Here is a 20,200-nt window from a genome sequence, read left to right on the forward strand (position 1 = left end):
AACATTTAAACAACTATTAAAAATATAACATTACCTTTATTTAATTTAGTTACAATATATTGCTATTATAGATAAAACTGTTAACTATTTTTTTATTGTATCAAGTACATATTGTACTATTTTTGAAAACACTTCTTTTTAATTACTGCAACTGCACTTTCGAATAAATTTGAACCTATCAAGAAAACAGTGAGAGATCTTTTTAACTATAAAAGGAATATCAAACAATTGTTTTTGTGATTATTGAAGAAAGTATAACTGTTGATATCAGTTAATGTAATCTCTTAATTTAGAAAACCTTAATATTTTTCGTAACAATTACTAATATTTCTATGATTTTTCCCTTTGTCATTATATATTCAACTAGTTTTAAAAAAAGGATTTTTTTACATTACAATTTAGATAGAAAAAATGTTTATCCTAGCTACTTTATCAACTACAAACACTTGAAAATCATACAAAAAACTTATTTTGATTGGCACATTGTTTTTATTTCTTTAGAAACACAGCGGTGGGAAGTGAGTGATCATAAAACAATCAGAATAAGTTTTGGTCCAATTTGATAACGACTTTATAACTTCCACTTTACTTATTAGGCATATTTCTCCTTGTTTAAATGAAACTTGTGCAATATTTAAAGAAAACAAAAAACAATACTTTAGTGTTAAAGTGGCAGTGTTTAAGTCGCTGGTTTCCTCGATATGTATGTTGGAGATTTTCCGTTGTCAAACCAATACCTCCATCTTGTTTCCTTTTCGCAGAACTCTTATTTGTCCGGGTTGGACTTCCGGCAAACCGCATTTAAATGTGAAGGTTACCGTTTGGGAACCGAAGTTGGCTTCAAATCTGTTGAAAAGTAAAAAGGTCTAAATCAAATCGGCCGACATTCCGTTGGAGTTTAATAAAAATTCTTTGAAATACTGAAATAAATATTATAAGTAGTTATCCTTTACAACGACATTTCAAAGACAACTTTTACTATTTATTTTATATTTATGGTGGAGAAAGAACAGCATTTTTTTGTTCATAATGGATAATAGATCTCCAAAAAATAATTTAAAAATAAAAAATCATTAATTTTCATCAATAATTCTTTGTTTGACTCTTGATAATGACTGTTAAAGGAATAAGGATCCTTCAGAATGCCAGACTTTAAAGAAGCTCTAAAAGTTTATCTACATCTGCATATTACATTATACATTCCAGATTAATTAAAAAAATTAAGTTCAAGTATGCTGGATCAGCACAAACGTCTAATTACTTTCCTCTTAAAAGTCTGTGATATTTTTTTTGTAAACTTCTTAAAGTTAACCAATTTATTTAAACTGGATAGCATCTCTGTGGTTTTTGGTTTAAAAACAGAAACAAGTGATTTGCAGCAGCTTCACTCTCGTGAGGAACATTGAACTTCTTTTTGTAGCCAACTTTGGCTATATGGCTTAAAACATAATAGGTCAATTGAAAAGTCCCCGGCCTGACACCAGATGGCGCTACTAGAATTAAATCCATATGTTTTTCAGTTAGTCCTAATCCTTAAAAGATGCGTGTATAAATTTGACAGCCTTCGGATCATTAGTTTATGAATTATAGCATTTTGAGTGAAGCAACTTTTGTTATTGTATAAAAAATGGATAAAAAGGAATTTCGCGTGTTGATAAAATATTGTTTTTTGAGGGGAAAAAATACAGTTAAACAAAAACTTGGCTTGATGCCGAGTTTCCGGACACTGCCCCTGGAAAATTAACTATCAGGGATTGGTATGCTAAGTTAAAACGTGGTGAAAGATGGTGAACGCAGTGGACGCCCAAAGAGGTTGTTACCAACGAAAACATATAAAAATCCACAAAATGATTTTGAATGACCGTAAATTTAAATTTAATGAAATAGCAGACACTCTAAAGATATAAACTGAAAATGTACATCATATCATTCAAGAATATTTGGGTATGAAAAAGCTGTGTGCAAAGTGGGTGCCACGTGAGCTCACTTTTGACTAAAAACAACGACGAGTCGATGATTCGGAGCAGTGTTTGAAGATGATCAAGCGTAATAAACCCGAGTTCTTGCGTCGATATGTGACAATGGATAAAACATGGCTCCATCTCCAAACCTCTCCATCCATCCAAAGCATGGGAAAACGCAACGGTTGGCTGGCAAGGTTATGACGTCTGTATTTTGGGATGCGCATGGAATAATTTTCATTGACTACCTTGGAAAAAGAAGGACCATCAACAGCGACTATTACATAGCGTTATTGGACCGTTTGAAGGTCGAAATGGCCGAAAAAACGGCCGCATTTGAAGAAAAAGAAAGTGCTGCTTCACCAAGACAATGCACCGTGTCGCAAATCCATGAATTGGGCTTCGAATTGCTTCCTCAACCACCGTATTCTCCAGATCTAGCCCCAACAACTATTTCCTATTCACAGATCTCAAAAGAACGCTCGCTGGGAAGAAATTTTTGTTGAATGAAGAGGTGATCGCCGAAATTGAGGCCTATTTTCAAGCAACGGACAAATCGTACTACAAAAATGGTATCGAAAAGTATCACCCTTGAAGGGAATTATGTTGAATAAAAAAAATAATGTTGCCAAAAAAATGTGTTTTACTATGGTAGGCCGGGAACTTTTCAATTGACCTGTTATTTATTTGGATGATCAAAGTGTTACTTATCAAACATCAAAACTAACAGAAAGAGGTGAGCCATTTCTGCGCAGCTCAAGCACTGTTCATCGCATTGTCGCAACAATATTCTGAGATATGTGGCAATTTTTTATTATAATTCGTCATTTTCAAATACACATAATTTTCAAACATCGCCGAAAATTTCATTTCATAATAGCGCTCGAAATATAGTCCTTGAAGTCACGAACTTTTCGTAGATTAAATATTAGGACAAAAAATAGGATGTAACTTACTCTGTGGTAATATTAACCTCGGGAGGTTTACCAGTTGCGTTCTGAACAACCAGAAATAGTTTGGTTACTATCTCGATCACATGTCCTGTTTGGAAAACAAAATCGCCTTTTTTCCTACTCAGGTCACTCTGGAATAAACAGCCCGGTGTATCGGATGACATGCTTGAAGTTTCGGCATTTACTACGGATGACTAATAGGCGACAAGTTACTTTTAGCATCAAATTTACTTTTGTTACTAATACAACTAAATCCAAATAAAAGATATTATTATATATTAAATTAGCGTTAAAAGCCTCAATAATTATTAATCAAAACTAATCATAAACCAAATAGCATATTTAACACTTACGGTTTTGACATGCACCACAGCTACATCATCTAAAAAAGGTGACAATGACATTCGATATATTTCGGTCGCCGGGACTCGATATTTGACTTGCAATGTTCGTTGATCTAAGATCAACATTGACCTTGTTGATATTACCAAAAGTATAGGAACAAACTAAAATGAGAATGTTAATTTTTTTTACCCAAGGAAATAAAGTATAAATATCGCACCTTTCCACTAGATCGGGCGATTTTATTGATGATATCGGCGAAAACAACGTACTGATCATTGTTTTCCAAGCTCATTTTTTTCCATTGTACATTTTGTCTAAGTCTAACGTAATCACCTAAGAATGGATGTGATACACTGAAAAAAAAAATGAGCCACATATGATAACATCTACGGAAATTACCACTTACCTTCGAGGATATGAACATTTGCGATCTTTAAAGATGAAGCTGGCAGTTACTTTTTCCCTCATACGGTTTCTAGCGGTTTGATCAAAACTGAGACGAAACTTGTGACATCGCCACCTATGATGAATTTTCCGAAGTAGGCTATTAGTTTCGTTCATGGAAGGAATACATGTAGGCCAATCGCGACATAGTGGCGAATTGCTGTCCGTTGGCATATTCTGTAGAATCGAAAACAAGTACTGTCGTCGCTAGAAATTAATGTCATCAATTAGGAGTCAATCGAAACGAAATTTATTTTAATCTTACTTTCCATTGTATATAATGTCGTTGTATTACTCTAGCCGCCCATTCGACTTGCTTTTTATGTTTCAATAATCTGTATTGCTCTCTAGCCTATAGATAGATAGAAAATAATAATTAATATATTTCCTGTATCAAAAAAATAATGAAACATACAAGGTGCACTTTTTAAAACTACAGTAATGAATTACTATAAAATTATTTTATGCAATGTGATTTTATATTAACATACATATTATTTATATTGATAATTAATATTTATATTATTTTTTTATGAAGCACAATTAAATACTTATTTACTAGTTGGGAGGTTTGTGGTTATTGTGGATTGTTACAGTTATTTTATATTATAAAATTCTAGCTGTTAATGCATCATACCAAATTATATAAACACCACAAGTGCTTTTTATCACCAACTGGTATTCCAAATTTTAGTTCCTATAATTTTAAGTTTAAATTAATGGAAATTGAGTTGATAAATTATCTGAACTGATATTATGGTTTAATCAGCTACCCACCCTCCAAGTTCTCCAAGCAGCTGCGATGACCATTTGACCACGTCTTAATTTCTGAAATTTCTTTTTTTCTCTATAACCTCGCCAAATTTTCTGTATTAATAATGCCAAGTCATGTAGTCGAGTTCGTCGAAAATCCTCCAATTCAAATACAGTTCTTGGACTTCGGATAAACAGTTTTGTACGTCCTAAAAATTAAATCATTTCAATCATATTGACTTTATTATATAGAGTTCATAATTGAAAAAGAACAAACACAAGTATTAATATTACCAAACTTATTAGTTATTACCAAAAGTAAATTCAGCTCCGGGTATAGGTAAACTCCTCAATAAAACAGAAACTCCTTCGACGGCCGAACCACGCCATTTAGGCCAGGTGTGTGGGCAGATCATTTTGTATCGGCACAGGAATAATATAAAAGGCATTTTGTGACAATAACCCGACCTCCATACTTGTACAGTTGATAACAAGCACATGTACCTGATCTACAAGTTGAAAAAGTGATAAACATGCAAGAACTATCAAATAAAAAACGCTTACTTGATGCTGAACTAATCCAACTTCAAATATTCGCGGTTGCTTCATTTCGTTGGGTTTGATACATCTAATATAATGATTCTGTCTATTGTTTAAACTTTTTAGGAGAGCATTTAATGAAACTTGAATCTGACTGGCCTTACTCATCGGTTTCTTTACATTACACCTTAGAGTAAAAAGTAAAATATTTCATTAGTTTTTTATAGACAAAATACGAAGGGATACCACGGACGGTAAAAATCACCGTGTGTTTTCCGTGTAATGATTATAAAAAATAAAATGATAATTTAAGAGGAGTGGTTGTAAATACCGTTTTGGATTCCCCTCAGGAAATAATTCTTGCATTATTTTCAAATCACACCGAAACATGACCCTTGAATGATCTTTGGGCAGATTGTCTTGATTTTTCTCAACAAAGCCTTGGATTTTGTACGTTACTGGACCAGCAAAATGCCTGATTCTATACAACAATCATTTAATCAGTTGATATATTGTTTAAATTTACTTACTGAAAACTATTTGGTGAATTTACTTCATCTATTAAACAGTGCATGTGACCAGAACAACATTGCTCTAATCTTGTTAAGTAATCTCCATCGGTATGTATATGGGGTTCTTCTAACAATGACAGTACTCCATGGTTTTCATTTTCTAACAATTGACATATTACTCTGTAAATATAAGATTTTGTATATAGCTGTGCCTGAGGAATCCACTACGTACATATTATTAAAAAATTCAATTTTGGTCCACTCCAACCCTTCTTTAACCATCTCTTCCTGTTCGTCTTTAAGACAAATGTTTGTTATGAATTGATGCACTTTTTCATTGCAATAATTAATTATTAACTGCTCAAAGCTGTTTTGCTTGAACATTTCAAAACCATATAGATCTAACACGCCCAAAACTCGTCGTTTACCTAAAGATTTTGCCTAAAAATAATAAAGAGTAAAGCAATTATTTTTACAATGTGCAAAGTGTACCTTTATCGAATCATTTATCTGGTTAATCAACCACGTAAACAATCTGCTATAAAGAGTGTTACATAATAAATCACGAATTTTACAGGCCTCTATGGCATTTAGGTCAGTTAAAACACCATCATCTATCTGTCTGGTTGTCAGAATCCTTTGTATCCATCTGTGATCTGTGGTCAACAGCTCACATATCTCAAATAATTCTACAAATTATTAGACTTAAAAAGTTATTTAATTCAGTACACTATTTTTACCATAATCGTTGCTTATGGAACAACCATCTGTACCATCTATGTTATTGCAAGGCACAAATTGTAAATTACCTAATTTTAAGATCACTGCTAGAACTCTAAAAATATCTATAATATCGGTAGGAGCAAATCCAAGTACTTCAAGAGCTCCTTTAGTGTATACAAATAATTTCTTATCATCTTCTTCAGTTGTTGAAGGACAATGTGATTCATTTTGCAGGATTGAGTAGTTATCTGCATTGCGTTGCAACTTCAGGCATTCTAAAAAATTTGAATTTTTCAATGTTATGGCTTAAAAAAAAGCAATTAATTCTTACTGAGCAGGTGAATATCAGCTCCAGAGAGTAGCTGGTAAAATATATGGAAGTTTCTTTCAGAAGGTGATAAATGTGTAATTCTTGACTGAAAGTATATAAAAAAAAATCAAATCCAGAATACTATATTCAAAAGGTCTATCTTTATAACAAAATCTATTAAATCTAATAAATTAAGATATACTACCTTTTCCAAAAAATCTGATGCATAAAACAATTATGATATAGTAAAAATTGGTAAACATTAAGATAATATAAACTTACAATTTATTAAATGTCCACCAATAGGGTCACCTTTGTAATCAAATTCTATATCCAAAAATTTTCCCTACAAAACCAACATAAAAATGTTTAAATATGTTAGGCAAGATTAAAATATAATTACAAATCTAGAAGCATTGTCATTCCTCATAGTTTTGGCATTTCCAAAGGCCTCTAGTAAGGTATTTGCTTGAACAAGTCTATCTTTAATTTTCTTGACCTCAGGACTATTTCCTGAAACTAGTACTAAAAACTGCAAGACGATTCTTGCTGCTTCAGTTTTACCTGACCCACTTTCTCCTGAAAACCCATAAAATATAAAATATGAACAACACATGTTAAATAATAACTTAATAACCTGTAACAATAATACATTGATTGTCACCCCTATCATTTAACCATCTGTAAGCTGACTCTGCTAATCCATATCTGAAATAGCATAGATAGTTATTTGAAAACAATTCATATAAATTACATACATATGAGGGGGTAGTTGAAAAGGGGCTCTTTTGACATAGGTTTCTACTAAATTTGTTGAATACAATGCCAATTTTTTGTATGGATTTACTGAAACTAGAACATTTCCAATGTAAGTATATATGTGATCCCTTTTGAACCTTTGCTGTAAATTTGTAATGAAACTATCTTCTGTTAGGGGTTCCAGTAATACTGTATCCCATGCTCCCACTTCTTGATCCAAATTCAGCATTGCACGAGACTAGTAACATAAACATTATTTTTTAAAGCATGTATGAAAACATATCATGTATAAGACATATATTATGTAGCTAATATTTGAAAGTCCGCTTACCCTTCTTAGAATGCCGCCCCCTTGGCGGCATTTAGCCCCACAGTTATTTTTCAGTGTGGCAGATAGACTCAAAAAACCGTCGAACACAATTTGAAACTGTAAACAAATTTTAACAGAGGAATCATAGACGCCAATACCCACAAGTTCATTATATTTTAAATAATGGTTATATCTTATTTTCTAGGTGATTTGTTTGAAATTCGCTATTTTATTTTTGTGGCATCATTACCAATCTGTCATAATCATCTGTCTCCCTGACAACTTCTTCCTTCTTAGAAAAAGGTGCTCACTTCTAAAAATATTTTTTAAACGAAGAAGATGATTTTTAAGCGGTTGTTTAAAATCGTATATTTTGTATACGTTTGTTAATATTTATTCTAGATGTAAATATAAGGATAATATTAAGTTCTAAAGTACATTATGAATAATAGTTAATCAAAGCGGTAGATTTAAGTGGGTATATATTTGTCTATAGATGTTATGAGTTTTATTATTATATATATGTTTGGATAACACTTTGGATATTTAATATTCAATTTTGCAATGTAGGGACTGAAAAGTTATTGGCTTGCGTATATTTGATTTTTATCGATATTTCGAGTGTTAGAAACGTTCATCTAGTTGTTTTTTATGTAATTTAGTTTTGGGGATCCTGGACGTTATTATAATTGTTTTTATGTAAATCTAAGGATAGTGATTTTCTTTTATCTTCTCCGCGCTCAACAAACAATATCAAGTGGGAGAAATTATGGACTGTGCTATAAAAGTTTTGCGTTCCTACCATGTTAATTACTTCAGTTCTCTGTTTTAAACGATTCACATAGCTAGACTCAAACTTCTATCATGCTTTGTTTTACTCCTTTCCAAATTTTCAAACTGTCAAAGTTTCTCATTTTAGCAAGTTTATTACTTCATGAAATTCACGCAAAGAGTAAGTATTATTTATATTTCTACCGATGGTGTTGATTCCTTACGTCGTATATGTAAATAGGTTGCTCAATTTGCGCCATTGATCATTACATTTCCAATTAAGCTTATGTACTCAAGTGTTCTATATTTCCTATTAACATGAATGTCGTGCTTTTTCTGATTGTTCTTGTGCTACAACAAGAAAGTATTGTTTTTGCTAAACGTAAGAGTAATTTAATCGATCATTTGTGACGCGGTTGATGATTTTAATATGAATTTTAAGGTGGGTGTAGTAATTTCGGCCATTCCTGTTTCGGGGCATTGGGGAAGCGGTCAGAATTGACTAATGAAAATTATGAGATGGTACAGAACGGCGAAACGGAGCTTGAAAGTTCACCTTACGGATATGCTGGTAATTCTTGGTCTTATAATCTTTAATAATTTTCCTTCATTTAGTTCGATTTAGTCTATGTTATTATACCAATAATTTAAAATTTTTAGTACCGATATATTCTTATATATGTTACATTTTAGGTCTAAAGATTCCTATAGCTTATCCCAAAAGATTTTACAAATCAAATAGGATGTCAGCTGAACAATACGATGAGCTCAATAAAATTATTCGAGATTGGGTAACTATTTAAAAAAAATAAAATATATATTGTATCAGCATTAATATTCACTAGCATTCACAGTCACCATGTTATTAATACTAACCTTAAATTAATTTAAAGCTTTATAATAAATGAAAAATTAAACATGGACGTAAAATATCAAATTATAAATAAGAATAAAATTTCCTTAAAACATAACCTAAATTTAATTGACATCAAATGTCAAAAACATAAACGTACGAATTTTTCAAAAGAATTATGCTTATATATGTTTTTTGCTTAACTACTATATGTAAAATAATGTGTGCTAATAAGTTTTTTTCATAAATATTTATTTCAGATAGTGCGTAACCGAAAGCAGGAAGAACCAGAAATAAAGTAAAATTCTAAATCACATAAAACATGACGTCCGTTATTTAATTGTAGTGCCAATATAGAACATGAATAAATGCATGAAGAAAAATATTGATTTTTATTGCAGTTATTTATTACAATTTAATATAAATTATTGTGATTATGTAACTTTTAATTTTTTAAAGAAAAGGTTGCTTATTAATTTGTTTATTGAATGGATGGTGATTGTTTATCACACAAGAACCAAATTATTTATATAGTAGGCTGATTGGAACTAAAGTAAATACAGATTAATTAGTCATGTCAAAGTTCGTAATATATTATATAACGTGGAAATTTAGCAAAGAGTAACTGAGAAATTATGTCATTATTTGTGTATAATATTACAATGACCTTTTAATTACAAAGTAATATTATAAAACAGAAATCTAAAATTTGAAATCTAAAATACCGTTTTTTAATTATTTACTATTAGAATCTTTTATATCATGACGAAATGGTGGACTCAAATGTTTAAATGACCTGTTAATTAAAACAATATTATTCCAGCAAAAATATGTTTATTATAATTTAAAAGCAGAGAATCATAAATTTATTGTTTCAAAGTAATTTGTCATTGTCACCCTGACATGTTGATGCACGAGGTTACCGGCATTAATTTAATATTAGATAACTTTAATGTGATCGTTTTAAGGATTACTCTGTTGTCTGATATCTTGTAACTCGTGTATGCGTGGAACATTTTAATTTAATATTGTACTACTGCATCGGTTAGTGCATTCTTTCCGTTTGACGTTTTAGTTATGTCATATGATTTACGGAGATTTATTTTATTTGAAGATAGATATTTGTTTTTCTAACATGTTTATTGTTAATTTGAGAGTCTATGATTTTGGCGACAAAATGTTGGTTATTGATCTGGTTCCTTAAAACAGGTTAGAGGTGTGTGTTATGTGATTATATTTCATATTCATTAAGTTCTTGTAAGTTTTCTCTCCTTAAATTAAATTCGTAGTGAAATAATAATGTTGTAAAAGTCAATTCTTCGTATTCAGTGATATTCAAAGCATTGTATCAATGTACCTTGTAATATACATGATATTTTGTGGACATAAATAATACACTAGTACCTACTTCTTGATTTTACAATTTTTCGTACCGTTTTAATTACATAATGCTAATAAGGATGATATTTATTCATTAATTTATAACTAGATTTTTTTCTATAGAACTCATAAATCTCATGCTACAATAATATAATATTATATGTATCGTTCTATCAATGTACAATGCTTAAATGTTTAAATGTTGTTAAATATTGTTTTTTTTTCACGTAATCGGAGAGAAAAAAAATTGATATGGAAATCAGTAGTTTACGGCTTGACACGATACTACATCAAGGAACCTAGCAAAAGACAAACCGATCGGGAATAATATTCAACTAAATATCTTTATAAAACGTGATAAGGTTTATCAGTGGCGTTCCTATACATTTTGAGACGATTTTTTGTATTCCTCATGGTGTTAGTTAGCCGGTAGCCATAGAAAAGTAGGTAATGTTTGCGAATGTACGCTTTTAGTAGGTACTATAGAATGAGTCGGGGGCTTTCCAACCAGTAAGTATCAAATTTATTTATTTGCTGTGAACCTAAGAATAATCTATATTGCTTAGCACGATATATTTTGTTTAATAAAATGATATCACAGCAGTTATCGACCAGAATTTTGATTAATACCTTTTATATTTTTGCTGAATTGGGACAATTGGATATCTTAATAATACTTTTTAATTAATTATTGAATATCAGTTAAATAATAATAGATGTGTTTAACTAGTTTTTTAATGGGTTTTGCGATTCCATAAAAAATTCATTAATTCTGCATATACTGGACGATTTTAAATGTATGTTGTTAATATTAATTTTACGTTATTTTCTTTTAGAAATATTTAGAAAAACAACTAGAAGGAAACTATTATAATTTTATTTAAGACAGTGACAATTTTAACTTGATTTTTTAAATGTGGACAATAAGAATATATGCTGTTTTTGTGTAACTGAACATTGTCTAGAATTTAAAAATATGTAATTATTATGAATGTATAAAAATAGATTTTTGGAAATTTTTCAGACCTCAAGGCCAAACGGACCAAGGTGTGAACTTGTTTGAAGATATTTCGGAAGTCTGGAGAGATCCGCCGGAAGAAGTAGTCTCCTCAAGTCAGCCCAGCATTATTAAAAGAGAAACGGTATCAAATGCGCTTACTAATATATTCTGTAATGAAATGCAGACCACGGAGATGACAAATTTGGGACATATTCTAATGGGTGAGTTTTGGTTGGAATTTTTCTGTGCATTATAGCTTTCACTATTGAGTCGTAGGTAATTGTACTGTTTTTCTATCATTCTATGTTTATGTTTGGCTAAAATACATATGTTTAGTTACTATTTGTCATTGTTTGAAGTAGAATAGTTAGAAGATTCAAATAGAATAATTTTTCAGCATCTTAAAAAAACTTTTCGCCATTAACCAATAATAAGTTGCTTACAGTTTCAAATGATCTTCGATCATGGTTCAAAATAAACCTCTATGGCACCTGTTAGATCTTCGATTGATGAAATATTTTGGGTCTCATGATACCTATTGATTTATTTTTCTCAATATTGTTCATGACCATCGTTTTCGTCATACTTCATACATCAATCGAATTCTTTTCAGGACATGAGTGTTTGAATTTTTTGTTTGTGAGTTTGTGCTCGTTCGTCTATAAATAAAAACCTAAGATTTAGAAAGATATATGTATACTTTCCAGTCACGGCAGCCTTTTGGATTTTTTTCTTGTATTGCATCTACTATTAAACGTGGGCTTTGGAACTGACTGGCAAGACCATCCTAGAAGACATTTGATCTTATTCAGACTGTTTATTGGTGTAATGCTTTTTGTCGGATTTTACACTCTTGGATACACACACATATGTTTAATAAACAATGTTCTGGCGATTACCAAGACGGTTAAAATCAGAACAGAAAAAAAAAACAAAATCCTATCATCTCTTCTGATGTAGTCTTAAAATAGTTGCTTGATTCCCAACAGTTTCTTTTCTTTTTTTATTTACACCTTATTTGTTATAGTGTATTCTCACTTTTAATCACTATTTATGTTGTCATACTTTTATTTAGGAAGAACAGAAGACCGAGATGATAAAGTGGAGGATTCCGATCTTACTAGGTTGTCCTTTGCCGATCAAAAACTTGACCAGATGCCTAGGTTGATATGTGATGAGTTCGGTACACGTGTGAAAACATTGGATATCAGCAATAATTCATTCAGGTATTCTAATAATAATCAAAAATAAATTGAGTTTCACTACATCTCAATAAACCATTCCCTATTCGGAGATTAGCTATATTAGGAGATTGCATGTATTATGATCACAGATATTTATTGGTGAAACTGTTAAATTCGACGGTTTTGATATTTAACAGAAGTGGTGGAGATGTTCCGTCATATCCCAATTGTTGGTTTGGACAGCTTGGAGAACCAAAAAAACATGTACTGAAAGAAAATAAATAAAAAAGTAAATTTGTATATGCAGGCACCTAATACATTTGGTTTATAATATTTTTATATAAACAATAAGATGTATTAAAAGAAAGTTTATGTTTGTTTAGTTTACTAAATGAACGTAAAAAATCCAAGGGGCGCAGAAAATTATAATAACAGGTCAATCTCAGGAAAAGTCCCCGGACTGATACATAGATGGCGCTACTAGAATTAAGTCCATATGCTTTTAGTTAGCCCTAACCTTCAAAAGATGCGTGTATAAATTTGACAGTTGTCCGGATCATTAGTTTGTGAAAATGGATAAAAAGGAATTTCGCGTGTTGATAAAATATTTCTTTTTGAAGGGAAAAATACAGTTGAAGCAAAAACTTGATGCCGAGTTTCCGGACACTGCCCGAGAAAAATTAACCCTCAAGGATTGGTATGCTAAGTTTAGATGTGGTGAAATGAACACCGAAGACGGTGAACGCAGTGGGCGCCCAAAAGAGGTTGTTACCAACGAAAACATTAAAACAATCCACAAAATGATTTTGAATAGCCGTAAATTAAAATTGAATGAAATAGCAGACATTCTAAAGATATCAACTGAATGTGTACATCATATCATTCACGAATATTTGGGTACAAGAAAGCTTTGTGTAAAGTGGGTGCCGCGCGAGCTCACTTTTGACCAAAAACAACGACGAGTTGATCATTCGGAGCAGTGTTGGAAGATGATTAAGAGTAATAAACCCGAGTTTTTGCGTCGATATGTGACAATGGATGAAACATGGCTCCATCATTTTACTCCGAAGTCCAATTGACAGTCATCCGAGTCGACTGCATACGATGAACTTACACCAAAGCATGCGAAAACGCAACAGTCGGCTGGTATGGTTATAGCGTCTGTATTTTGGGGTGCGCATGGAATAATTTTCATTGACTACCTTGAAAAGGAAGGACCATCAACCGCGACTATTACATAGCGTTATTGGACCGTCTGAAGGACGAAATCGCCAAAAACGACCGCATTTGAAGTAAAAGAAAGTGTCGCTTCACCAAGACAATGCACCGTGTCACAAGTCAGTGAAAACTATGGCAAAAATCCATGAATTTGGTTTCGAATTGCTTCCTCATCCACCGCATTCTCCAGACCTGCCCCCCAGTGACTATTTCCTGTTCTCAGATCTCAAAAGAATGCCCGCTGGGAAGACATTTTCGTCGAATAAAGTGATCGCCGAAGCTGGGGCCTATTTTGAAACAAAGGATAAATCGGACTACAAAAATGGTATCGAAAAGTTGGAGGGTTGCAGTTGGTATCACCCAGGTCAGTGTATCACCCTTGAAGGGAATTATGTTGAATAAAAAAAACTAATTTTACCAAGAAAATGTGTTTTACTATGGTAGGGCGGGGACTTTTCAATTGACCTGTTACGTCAATTGGCTATGTAGATTTAATAATCAATAAATATTCAATAGATAGGTTACTTTTTTTGTAGTCAATCAATTAAATATAAATATTCATTTTAGGGACCATCTTGTATATCTGTTGTTTATATTAAAATAATACAGATGTCAAATATAAAACAACTTATTACCCACTGCATACATATTTTGTATGTTGTAGAAATATAGATTTTTTGGAACGTTTTAAGGAATTGACGTCGCTTATCTTGGACAAGAATCCTATTAGTTCCCACGACGCGAACATTCCTTGGTTGCCACATCTGGAACTGTTATACCTAAACTTTTGTCGGATAAGCGATTTATACTGGGTGGAAAGTTTGCGATATAACTGCCCGAATTTAAAGTACTTGTCTCTGATGGGTAATCCGGTGGCCCATTCGCCCGCAACTGGTGGTTGTATTTACGAATATCTTCGATATAGGTAAGTGTTCTTTTGTTAAGATACTTAGTGCCTGGAAAAATCATTGTAATTTATATCTTATATTTCGCCGTAGTACCTTAATATAATAATAATTCCTTAATAAAAATAATTACCAGTAGGTTTATTAATATTTTGATTAATGAGAATCAAGATTATGAACTATTGGCTTCCAGTTTGGATCCGCGTTTACTGACTAAAACTAGCCGGTGTTTAACAATCGATACCATTAGAAGTCGATAGTCGCAAAACAGTCGAACTAGTCGATAGTAAGAAAACTAGCGACTGAAATTAGTAATTACTATTTCAATTAAATGCATACTTCACCTCTTTTTCGATTTTTGATAGCAGACGGAGATACACTATTTTCTTCCCATGCTAATTTTGAGAGAGGAAAGGACTGAGGTAATTGTTTGATTCTCTATGCTGTACAGATCAGTTAATTTTAAATAAATTGGTAAGTGGCAGTTTGTAAAAATAATTAGAATAATGATCCCAAATATATTTAATCGTATTTTACATTTCGGAAAGTAATAGTGACATAATATAATAAAAGTAATTGGTTTATTTCTATTTCATTCCAACATGGTCTTACTAATTTTTTCTCAACCGCGCCATAAGTGACACGGAGATGTACATATTTCGTTTTGAACATTCTTTGGGAAAGTAAAGGAAAACGGTAATTGTTGTAATTTATTACCTTCAAAGTAACAGATTCATTTTGAAATTATTTTTATATTTCATATATTTGAATTGATTGTAAAGAGGAATGTAGTAATAACCATTGTATATTTCTGTCGTATTTTCTCAATCAATCTTTGTCAACTATTTAACCATTGCATCCTTTTTAAATACAAAACTAATTTTATTTCTCGTTAATAAGGAATATTTTATTATTAGGAATATTATTATTCGGCTTCAACACACAACTAGAGACTTAGAAAATCGAAAATCTATTCTATCTTTATACTTTTTTTCCTCAAATTTTTCGTTCTACTATTGATGGATAGATGCTGTTGCGTGAATTTATTGAAAAATATCGAATTGTTCATCACTAGTGTTATTTTTCCTATCTTTATGACAGCGCTTGATTACGAACTAAGCATTGTCACGTTACAGGGCAAATTTAACACATTTTTACTTTGTAACGACTATTTTTGATTCAAGTCCTGCTTGTGATTCTTCACATTTCAACTTCTAACATTATATTGTTACATTTTCCGTCAACCATTTTTATCACACCAGATATTTCCTTCATTAATAGCGGCCTTACTATAGTTATCTGAAAGTTTTAAATAATGATGATGATGATAACTAGAATGATTAAGTCTTTTGAATGGAAACTAATTGTATAATGCAGATATAGTGTTATTGTGCCTACTTTTATCTTGCTATTTTTATATGAAAAGTCATGGTATTTTATGACGATATGGTGATGATTTTGATTTGCAATGCAAATTTACACAGACAAAATTTAATGAGGGCAAGTTGGAGGAATTGCTTCATGAAGATATAGGTCAAACGAAACGAAATATACTATTAAAGTTATTATTTTTAAGCCTTAAAAATTATATATCGATATATCAGTGTTCTAAACCGATATAAAAACATATCGAAATCGACTTTATATATCGATATATCTATAATATGTATATATAGGGTGCGGTAAACTGAGTGGCAACAATGGAACGAATTCTCATGTTGGCACTAATTCTGCTCGTTTTGTGGCATATATTTATCCATAATAAAATTTAGACGTCTATACAACACAATTGTTAAAGCAAAACCGAGCTAAACGTCACATAAGTAAAATGGTAGCGAGACTGTTGCCCCACCCTATACCTTGAATCCAAAAATATCCTGAGTTAAAAATCAAAATCAATTGCAAATCCGATTTGTATATTTGGAGGAATGGAATTTGATGTAATTAGATACGGTACACCATACATTCATAAAATCAAATGGTATTTATATTGGTGATCGCTACCCACTACTTAAAATGGAAAACATAAATAAAAAGTTTATATTAAAAGCATTAAATATATTACACAATAACAACAACTACAAAGCTTTAAGCCTTCGAGATATAATTATATAGATGAGAGCTAATCTCCTGAATAAACAGTATAGCCAATACCCAAATCCTGACTAATATGCATATTGACCAAGAAGAATTACTAGAAAATATTATTGGAAGGAAATAAAAATACATAGGACATTAGCAAGAAACAACAACAAATACCATTTGTTACAGATTACCTTAGAAGGACAGAGAATAACGTGGCAGAAATAACACAATATGAATGGATAACAACAAAAATTGAAAGTAACAACAGCAATATAATATACGTCATATGGCGGCATTACAAGAAAATTAACATTATTTTTAACTATAAATCTGCATTTCATTTCCGTTTAATTTAAGATATTCTCAGAATTATTCGAGTCAATAGCCATTTTCTAACCAATGCTCAATAGCTTTGATACCCTGTGTATTGTTGTACTAATAAAAATAACTTGTTGTTGAATCTTTCTCCATAAAGTAATTTTTCCTAAATCTGTTGTTCCAGACTATACGTTATATCGGTTCTTCCGAAACTTGTTCATCTGGACGACAAACAGATAACCGACGACGAGAGGAAAGAATCTAGGAAGATGTATCCCAGACCAGTCCTCCAAAATATGGTTAAGAGTACCAGAAGACAACTACCTCGTTACTTTAGGAATTGGACTAATAGGATGGGTAACTTATTCTCAGGCGCATCCTCTAACAGAAACACCACCAGACGTCCCACTAGTCTTGCCTCTGATCACTCCCACGGTGGACAAAATAACGTGGTTATTTAATGTTTAGTAACCGTTTTTTTACTGTTTTGTGTTTTCTCGTCTCGATTTTTGTATTACGATGTATATAATGTTTTATTTTTACGAAATCAACCAAATATATCGCATATATATATGTACAATGATATTGTGTTATTTTTTGGTCCAAGAAAGGGAATTTATTTGAAAACTCAGCAACTTGATCAATGTAGCATATCTACTAAAACATATCCCAAACGTTTGAAAGATGGCTGAAATTATTTAAAACCTGGAAAAATCACTAAATGAAGTAAAAGCCTATAGACCGATATCACTGTGTTAGCTAAATTAATAAGAAAGGAAGAGAAAAAAGTAATACCACCACACCAGCTTGGATTCATTAACTAATATTCAACAATTGATCAGTTGCATTGAAATTAATGCCATTGAAAAAGATTATAAAGAAAAAAATGCATCTTCAGCTATATTTTTAGATGTAGCACAAGTCTTCGATAAAGTTTGGTACGACGGTTCCGTTCACAAAGAAAACCTACTCTACAATAAAAGAAGCTAAAGCAGGTTACCACAAGGAAGTGTACTGGGACCAATTATTTACCTATACTCTATTAAATTTTTTTTGTTCATACGTCATCAAGAGGTTTAATGAAATAGAGACGTTTTAGAATCAAACAATATTTTTCTTCTCATTTTATTCTAGTTAGAAATAGACATAATGCGGTCTGATAAGTTCTAATGTGAAACCGAACTAGCCTGTCAAAATCGTCCAGTTGTCAAACGTACGCAAAATTATTCAAAATATTCAAAATATTATAATTACGTATTAAATTATTAATTAAGAAACTATCTTTATGCGGAGCTTGATGTTAGCTGTATCAAAGTTCATATATACGAAATGTATAAAAACAATAAGTAGTTTTTTCAATAGAAACATAATTTAATGCAAATAAATACAATACTGGAAATTCCTTAGACAGAGTATTACATAATATGAATGTAATTAATAGAATATAACTGTAGAAAATGGTATTATAGGGCGTGGAAGATTTGTATGCACAGATATGACTGTAATTATTCAGAATTGTTCAAACATGAGCATTAGGTTAGTAGGTATGAGGAAAGAATGAATACTAACTGTTTTGCAGATATGCTACATGTATTAGGCAGAATTCAGTTATTAATTTTATCAAGAATGGTGACACAGGTAGTAAAAGAAGAAATAAAAAATACAGTGATATTAAGATTACTACAAGTAAAAACACCATCGAAGGAAACAAAAACTAAACGTAAAAAGGTAAATATGTTCTCGACTGAAAGTAAAATACATCACTCTGATATACAATTGTTAATTAGGTGGATTAGGCCTCCAGGGGGATACCACTACATAAAAAAAACGCGCCTAGAGCTCTACCTCATGGTTGGTGTGGAAAAGAGTTTGATGTAAATATAATAAAACAACTCTAACCTACAAACTATTATACCTGTGTTCTTAATTGTAGTTTTAAGTCCTTCGATAATATATGCATTAAATGTACTATAATGTTAAAATAAACTAAATATGTTTGATAACATTTTTGTAGACTATACTTTACACATTTGATGTATCATCAAATGGAGAATATCACGACAGCTGCGTTTGTTAATAATGCTGCGATTCTTGCTGTCGGGGACAATAGCCTAGAATAGATCCGAAAATTACAACAGGCCAATAACAATATACATAATTGGACCCAAATAATTGAATAAAAATCAACTGTAATAAGTCTGTACATGTGCAGTTCACCTATAAACAGATAGTACAAGCACCAATAACATTAAATAATACTATCATTTCATATAGTAACGATGCTAAACATCCCGGAATGACTGTTGATGCAAAACTGCGCTGGAAAGAACATTTCAAAAAGAAAAGCGATGGAACTGGAGTTTAAATATAGGAAAATGTATTAGTTAATTGGAAGTAAATCTCAGTTATCAGTAAGCCTATAGAGATCTATAGAATTCAATTATGAATACATTCTGTGAAAGACAACATAAATATAATAAAAAATATCCAAAACAAAGTCCTCATATGCCGAGTGTCACTAAGAAAATCAAGAAAATCGTAAGGAGCATTGCAACTCTTGGGTAATACCAGCGCAGGACACAGTCAGTCTCAAATTAATCAAAACATTTGATTTTTTGTAGTGTAGTGAGCATTTAATAGAAAAAAACAGCAATATTAATACACAAATATCATTAGTCTAGAGATTAAATTACGAGCGACGCGTCCTCTTAGATATGTAGTTAGATTTAAACTATTGTAAAGAGAAAATATAGGTTAGTCGGTAACGACTAATAATAATGTAATAAATAACCTAGAAAATTAGATTGATTATTGGTTATTCGGTGTGTTGGGCGAGATTTTTCAATCACGTCAAGGGAACATAAAATTTCCAATCC

The 20,200-nt window shown here is 31.4% G+C and overlaps 3 protein-coding genes across 6 annotated transcripts; 2 read left to right on the plus strand and 1 right to left on the minus strand.

Moving 5' to 3' along the window:
- Positions 1-16: 16 nt before the first annotated feature.
- On the minus strand, positions 17-7,866 carry Myo95E (Myosin 95E). Its single transcript, XM_076402869.1, has 22 exons — positions 7,632-7,866; positions 7,300-7,538; positions 7,179-7,249; positions 6,945-7,120; positions 6,824-6,887; positions 6,747-6,760; positions 6,563-6,647; positions 6,249-6,506; positions 6,001-6,197; positions 5,741-5,949; positions 5,527-5,688; positions 5,328-5,477; positions 5,021-5,183; positions 4,770-4,965; positions 4,481-4,665; positions 4,341-4,400; positions 3,969-4,055; positions 3,666-3,910; positions 3,477-3,612; positions 3,268-3,420; positions 2,918-3,108; positions 17-846 (listed from the first exon to the last, which is right to left on the minus strand). Exons 2-22 carry the CDS (start codon positions 7,527-7,529, stop codon positions 726-728), a joined length of 3,153 nt encoding a protein of 1,050 aa, XP_076258984.1. The 5' UTR covers positions 7,530-7,538; positions 7,632-7,866; the 3' UTR covers positions 17-725.
- Positions 7,867-8,404: 538 nt separating this feature from the next.
- CCHa2 (neuropeptide CCHamide-2) lies at positions 8,405-9,617 on the plus strand. 2 transcript variants are annotated; one of them, XM_076402867.1, is made up of 5 exons: positions 8,425-8,562; positions 8,623-8,763; positions 8,824-8,952; positions 9,075-9,172; positions 9,495-9,617. In XM_076402867.1, exons 2-5 carry the CDS (start codon positions 8,700-8,702, stop codon positions 9,534-9,536), a joined length of 333 nt encoding a protein of 110 aa, XP_076258982.1. In that variant the 5' UTR covers positions 8,425-8,562; positions 8,623-8,699; the 3' UTR covers positions 9,537-9,617. The 2 variants fall into 2 exon arrangements, with proteins under 2 accessions (XP_076258981.1, XP_076258982.1); XM_076402866.1 differs by lacking the exon at positions 8,623-8,763 and having other exon boundaries at positions 8,405-8,562.
- A 1,332-nt stretch (positions 9,618-10,949) lies between these two features.
- On the plus strand, positions 10,950-17,904 carry LOC143195580 (uncharacterized). Of its 3 annotated transcripts, none has more exons than XR_013005554.1 (6): positions 10,950-11,124; positions 11,639-11,835; positions 12,690-12,840; positions 14,681-14,941; positions 15,287-15,395; positions 17,509-17,646. XR_013005554.1 is itself a non-coding variant. In XM_076402852.1 (5 exons), exons 1-5 carry the CDS (start codon positions 11,075-11,077, stop codon positions 17,783-17,785), a joined length of 936 nt encoding a protein of 311 aa, XP_076258967.1. In that variant the 5' UTR covers positions 10,956-11,074; the 3' UTR covers positions 17,786-17,904. The 3 variants fall into 3 exon arrangements, 1 of the variants encoding a protein (XP_076258967.1); XR_013005555.1 differs by having other exon boundaries at positions 15,290-15,395; XM_076402852.1 differs by lacking the exon at positions 15,287-15,395 and having other exon boundaries at positions 10,956-11,124; positions 17,509-17,904.
- Positions 17,905-20,200: the final 2,296 nt, after the last annotated feature.

The sequence above is a fragment of the Rhynchophorus ferrugineus genome, unplaced genomic scaffold (assembly GCF_030347505.1).
Source record: "Rhynchophorus ferrugineus isolate W39M unplaced genomic scaffold, kcgeb_rfMv2 rfM4, whole genome shotgun sequence".
Classification (NCBI taxonomy): domain Eukaryota; kingdom Metazoa; phylum Arthropoda; class Insecta; order Coleoptera; family Curculionidae; genus Rhynchophorus; species Rhynchophorus ferrugineus.

Bases quoted from the DNA above. Each gene is read 5' to 3' on its own strand.
- Myo95E (XM_076402869.1), bottom strand. From the start codon at position 7,529: ATGCTGAATTTGGATCAAGAAGTGGGAGCATGGGATACAGTATTACTG. The intron at 4,966-5,020 runs GTAAGCGTTTTT...TTCAACTTGTAG, and splicing joins TTGGATTAGTTCAGCATCAA to ATCAGGTACATGTGCTTGTT. The intron at 3,911-3,968 runs GTAAGATTAAAA...ATTAATTTCTAG, and splicing joins GACATTATATACAATGGAAA to CGACGACAGTACTTGTTTTC.
- CCHa2 (XM_076402866.1), top strand. From the start codon at position 8,475: ATGCTTTGTTTTACTCCTTTCCAAATTTTCAAACTGTCAAAGTTTCTC. The intron at 8,953-9,074 runs GTAATTCTTGGT...GTTACATTTTAG, and splicing joins TTCACCTTACGGATATGCTG to GTCTAAAGATTCCTATAGCT. The intron at 9,173-9,494 runs GTAACTATTTAA...TATTTATTTCAG, and splicing joins ATAAAATTATTCGAGATTGG to ATAGTGCGTAACCGAAAGCA.
- LOC143195580 (XM_076402852.1), top strand. From the start codon at position 11,075: ATGTACGCTTTTAGTAGGTACTATAGAATGAGTCGGGGGCTTTCCAAC. The intron at 11,836-12,689 runs GTGAGTTTTGGT...ACTTTTATTTAG, and splicing joins TTTGGGACATATTCTAATGG to GAAGAACAGAAGACCGAGAT. The intron at 14,942-17,508 runs GTAAGTGTTCTT...CTGTTGTTCCAG, and splicing joins TACGAATATCTTCGATATAG to ACTATACGTTATATCGGTTC.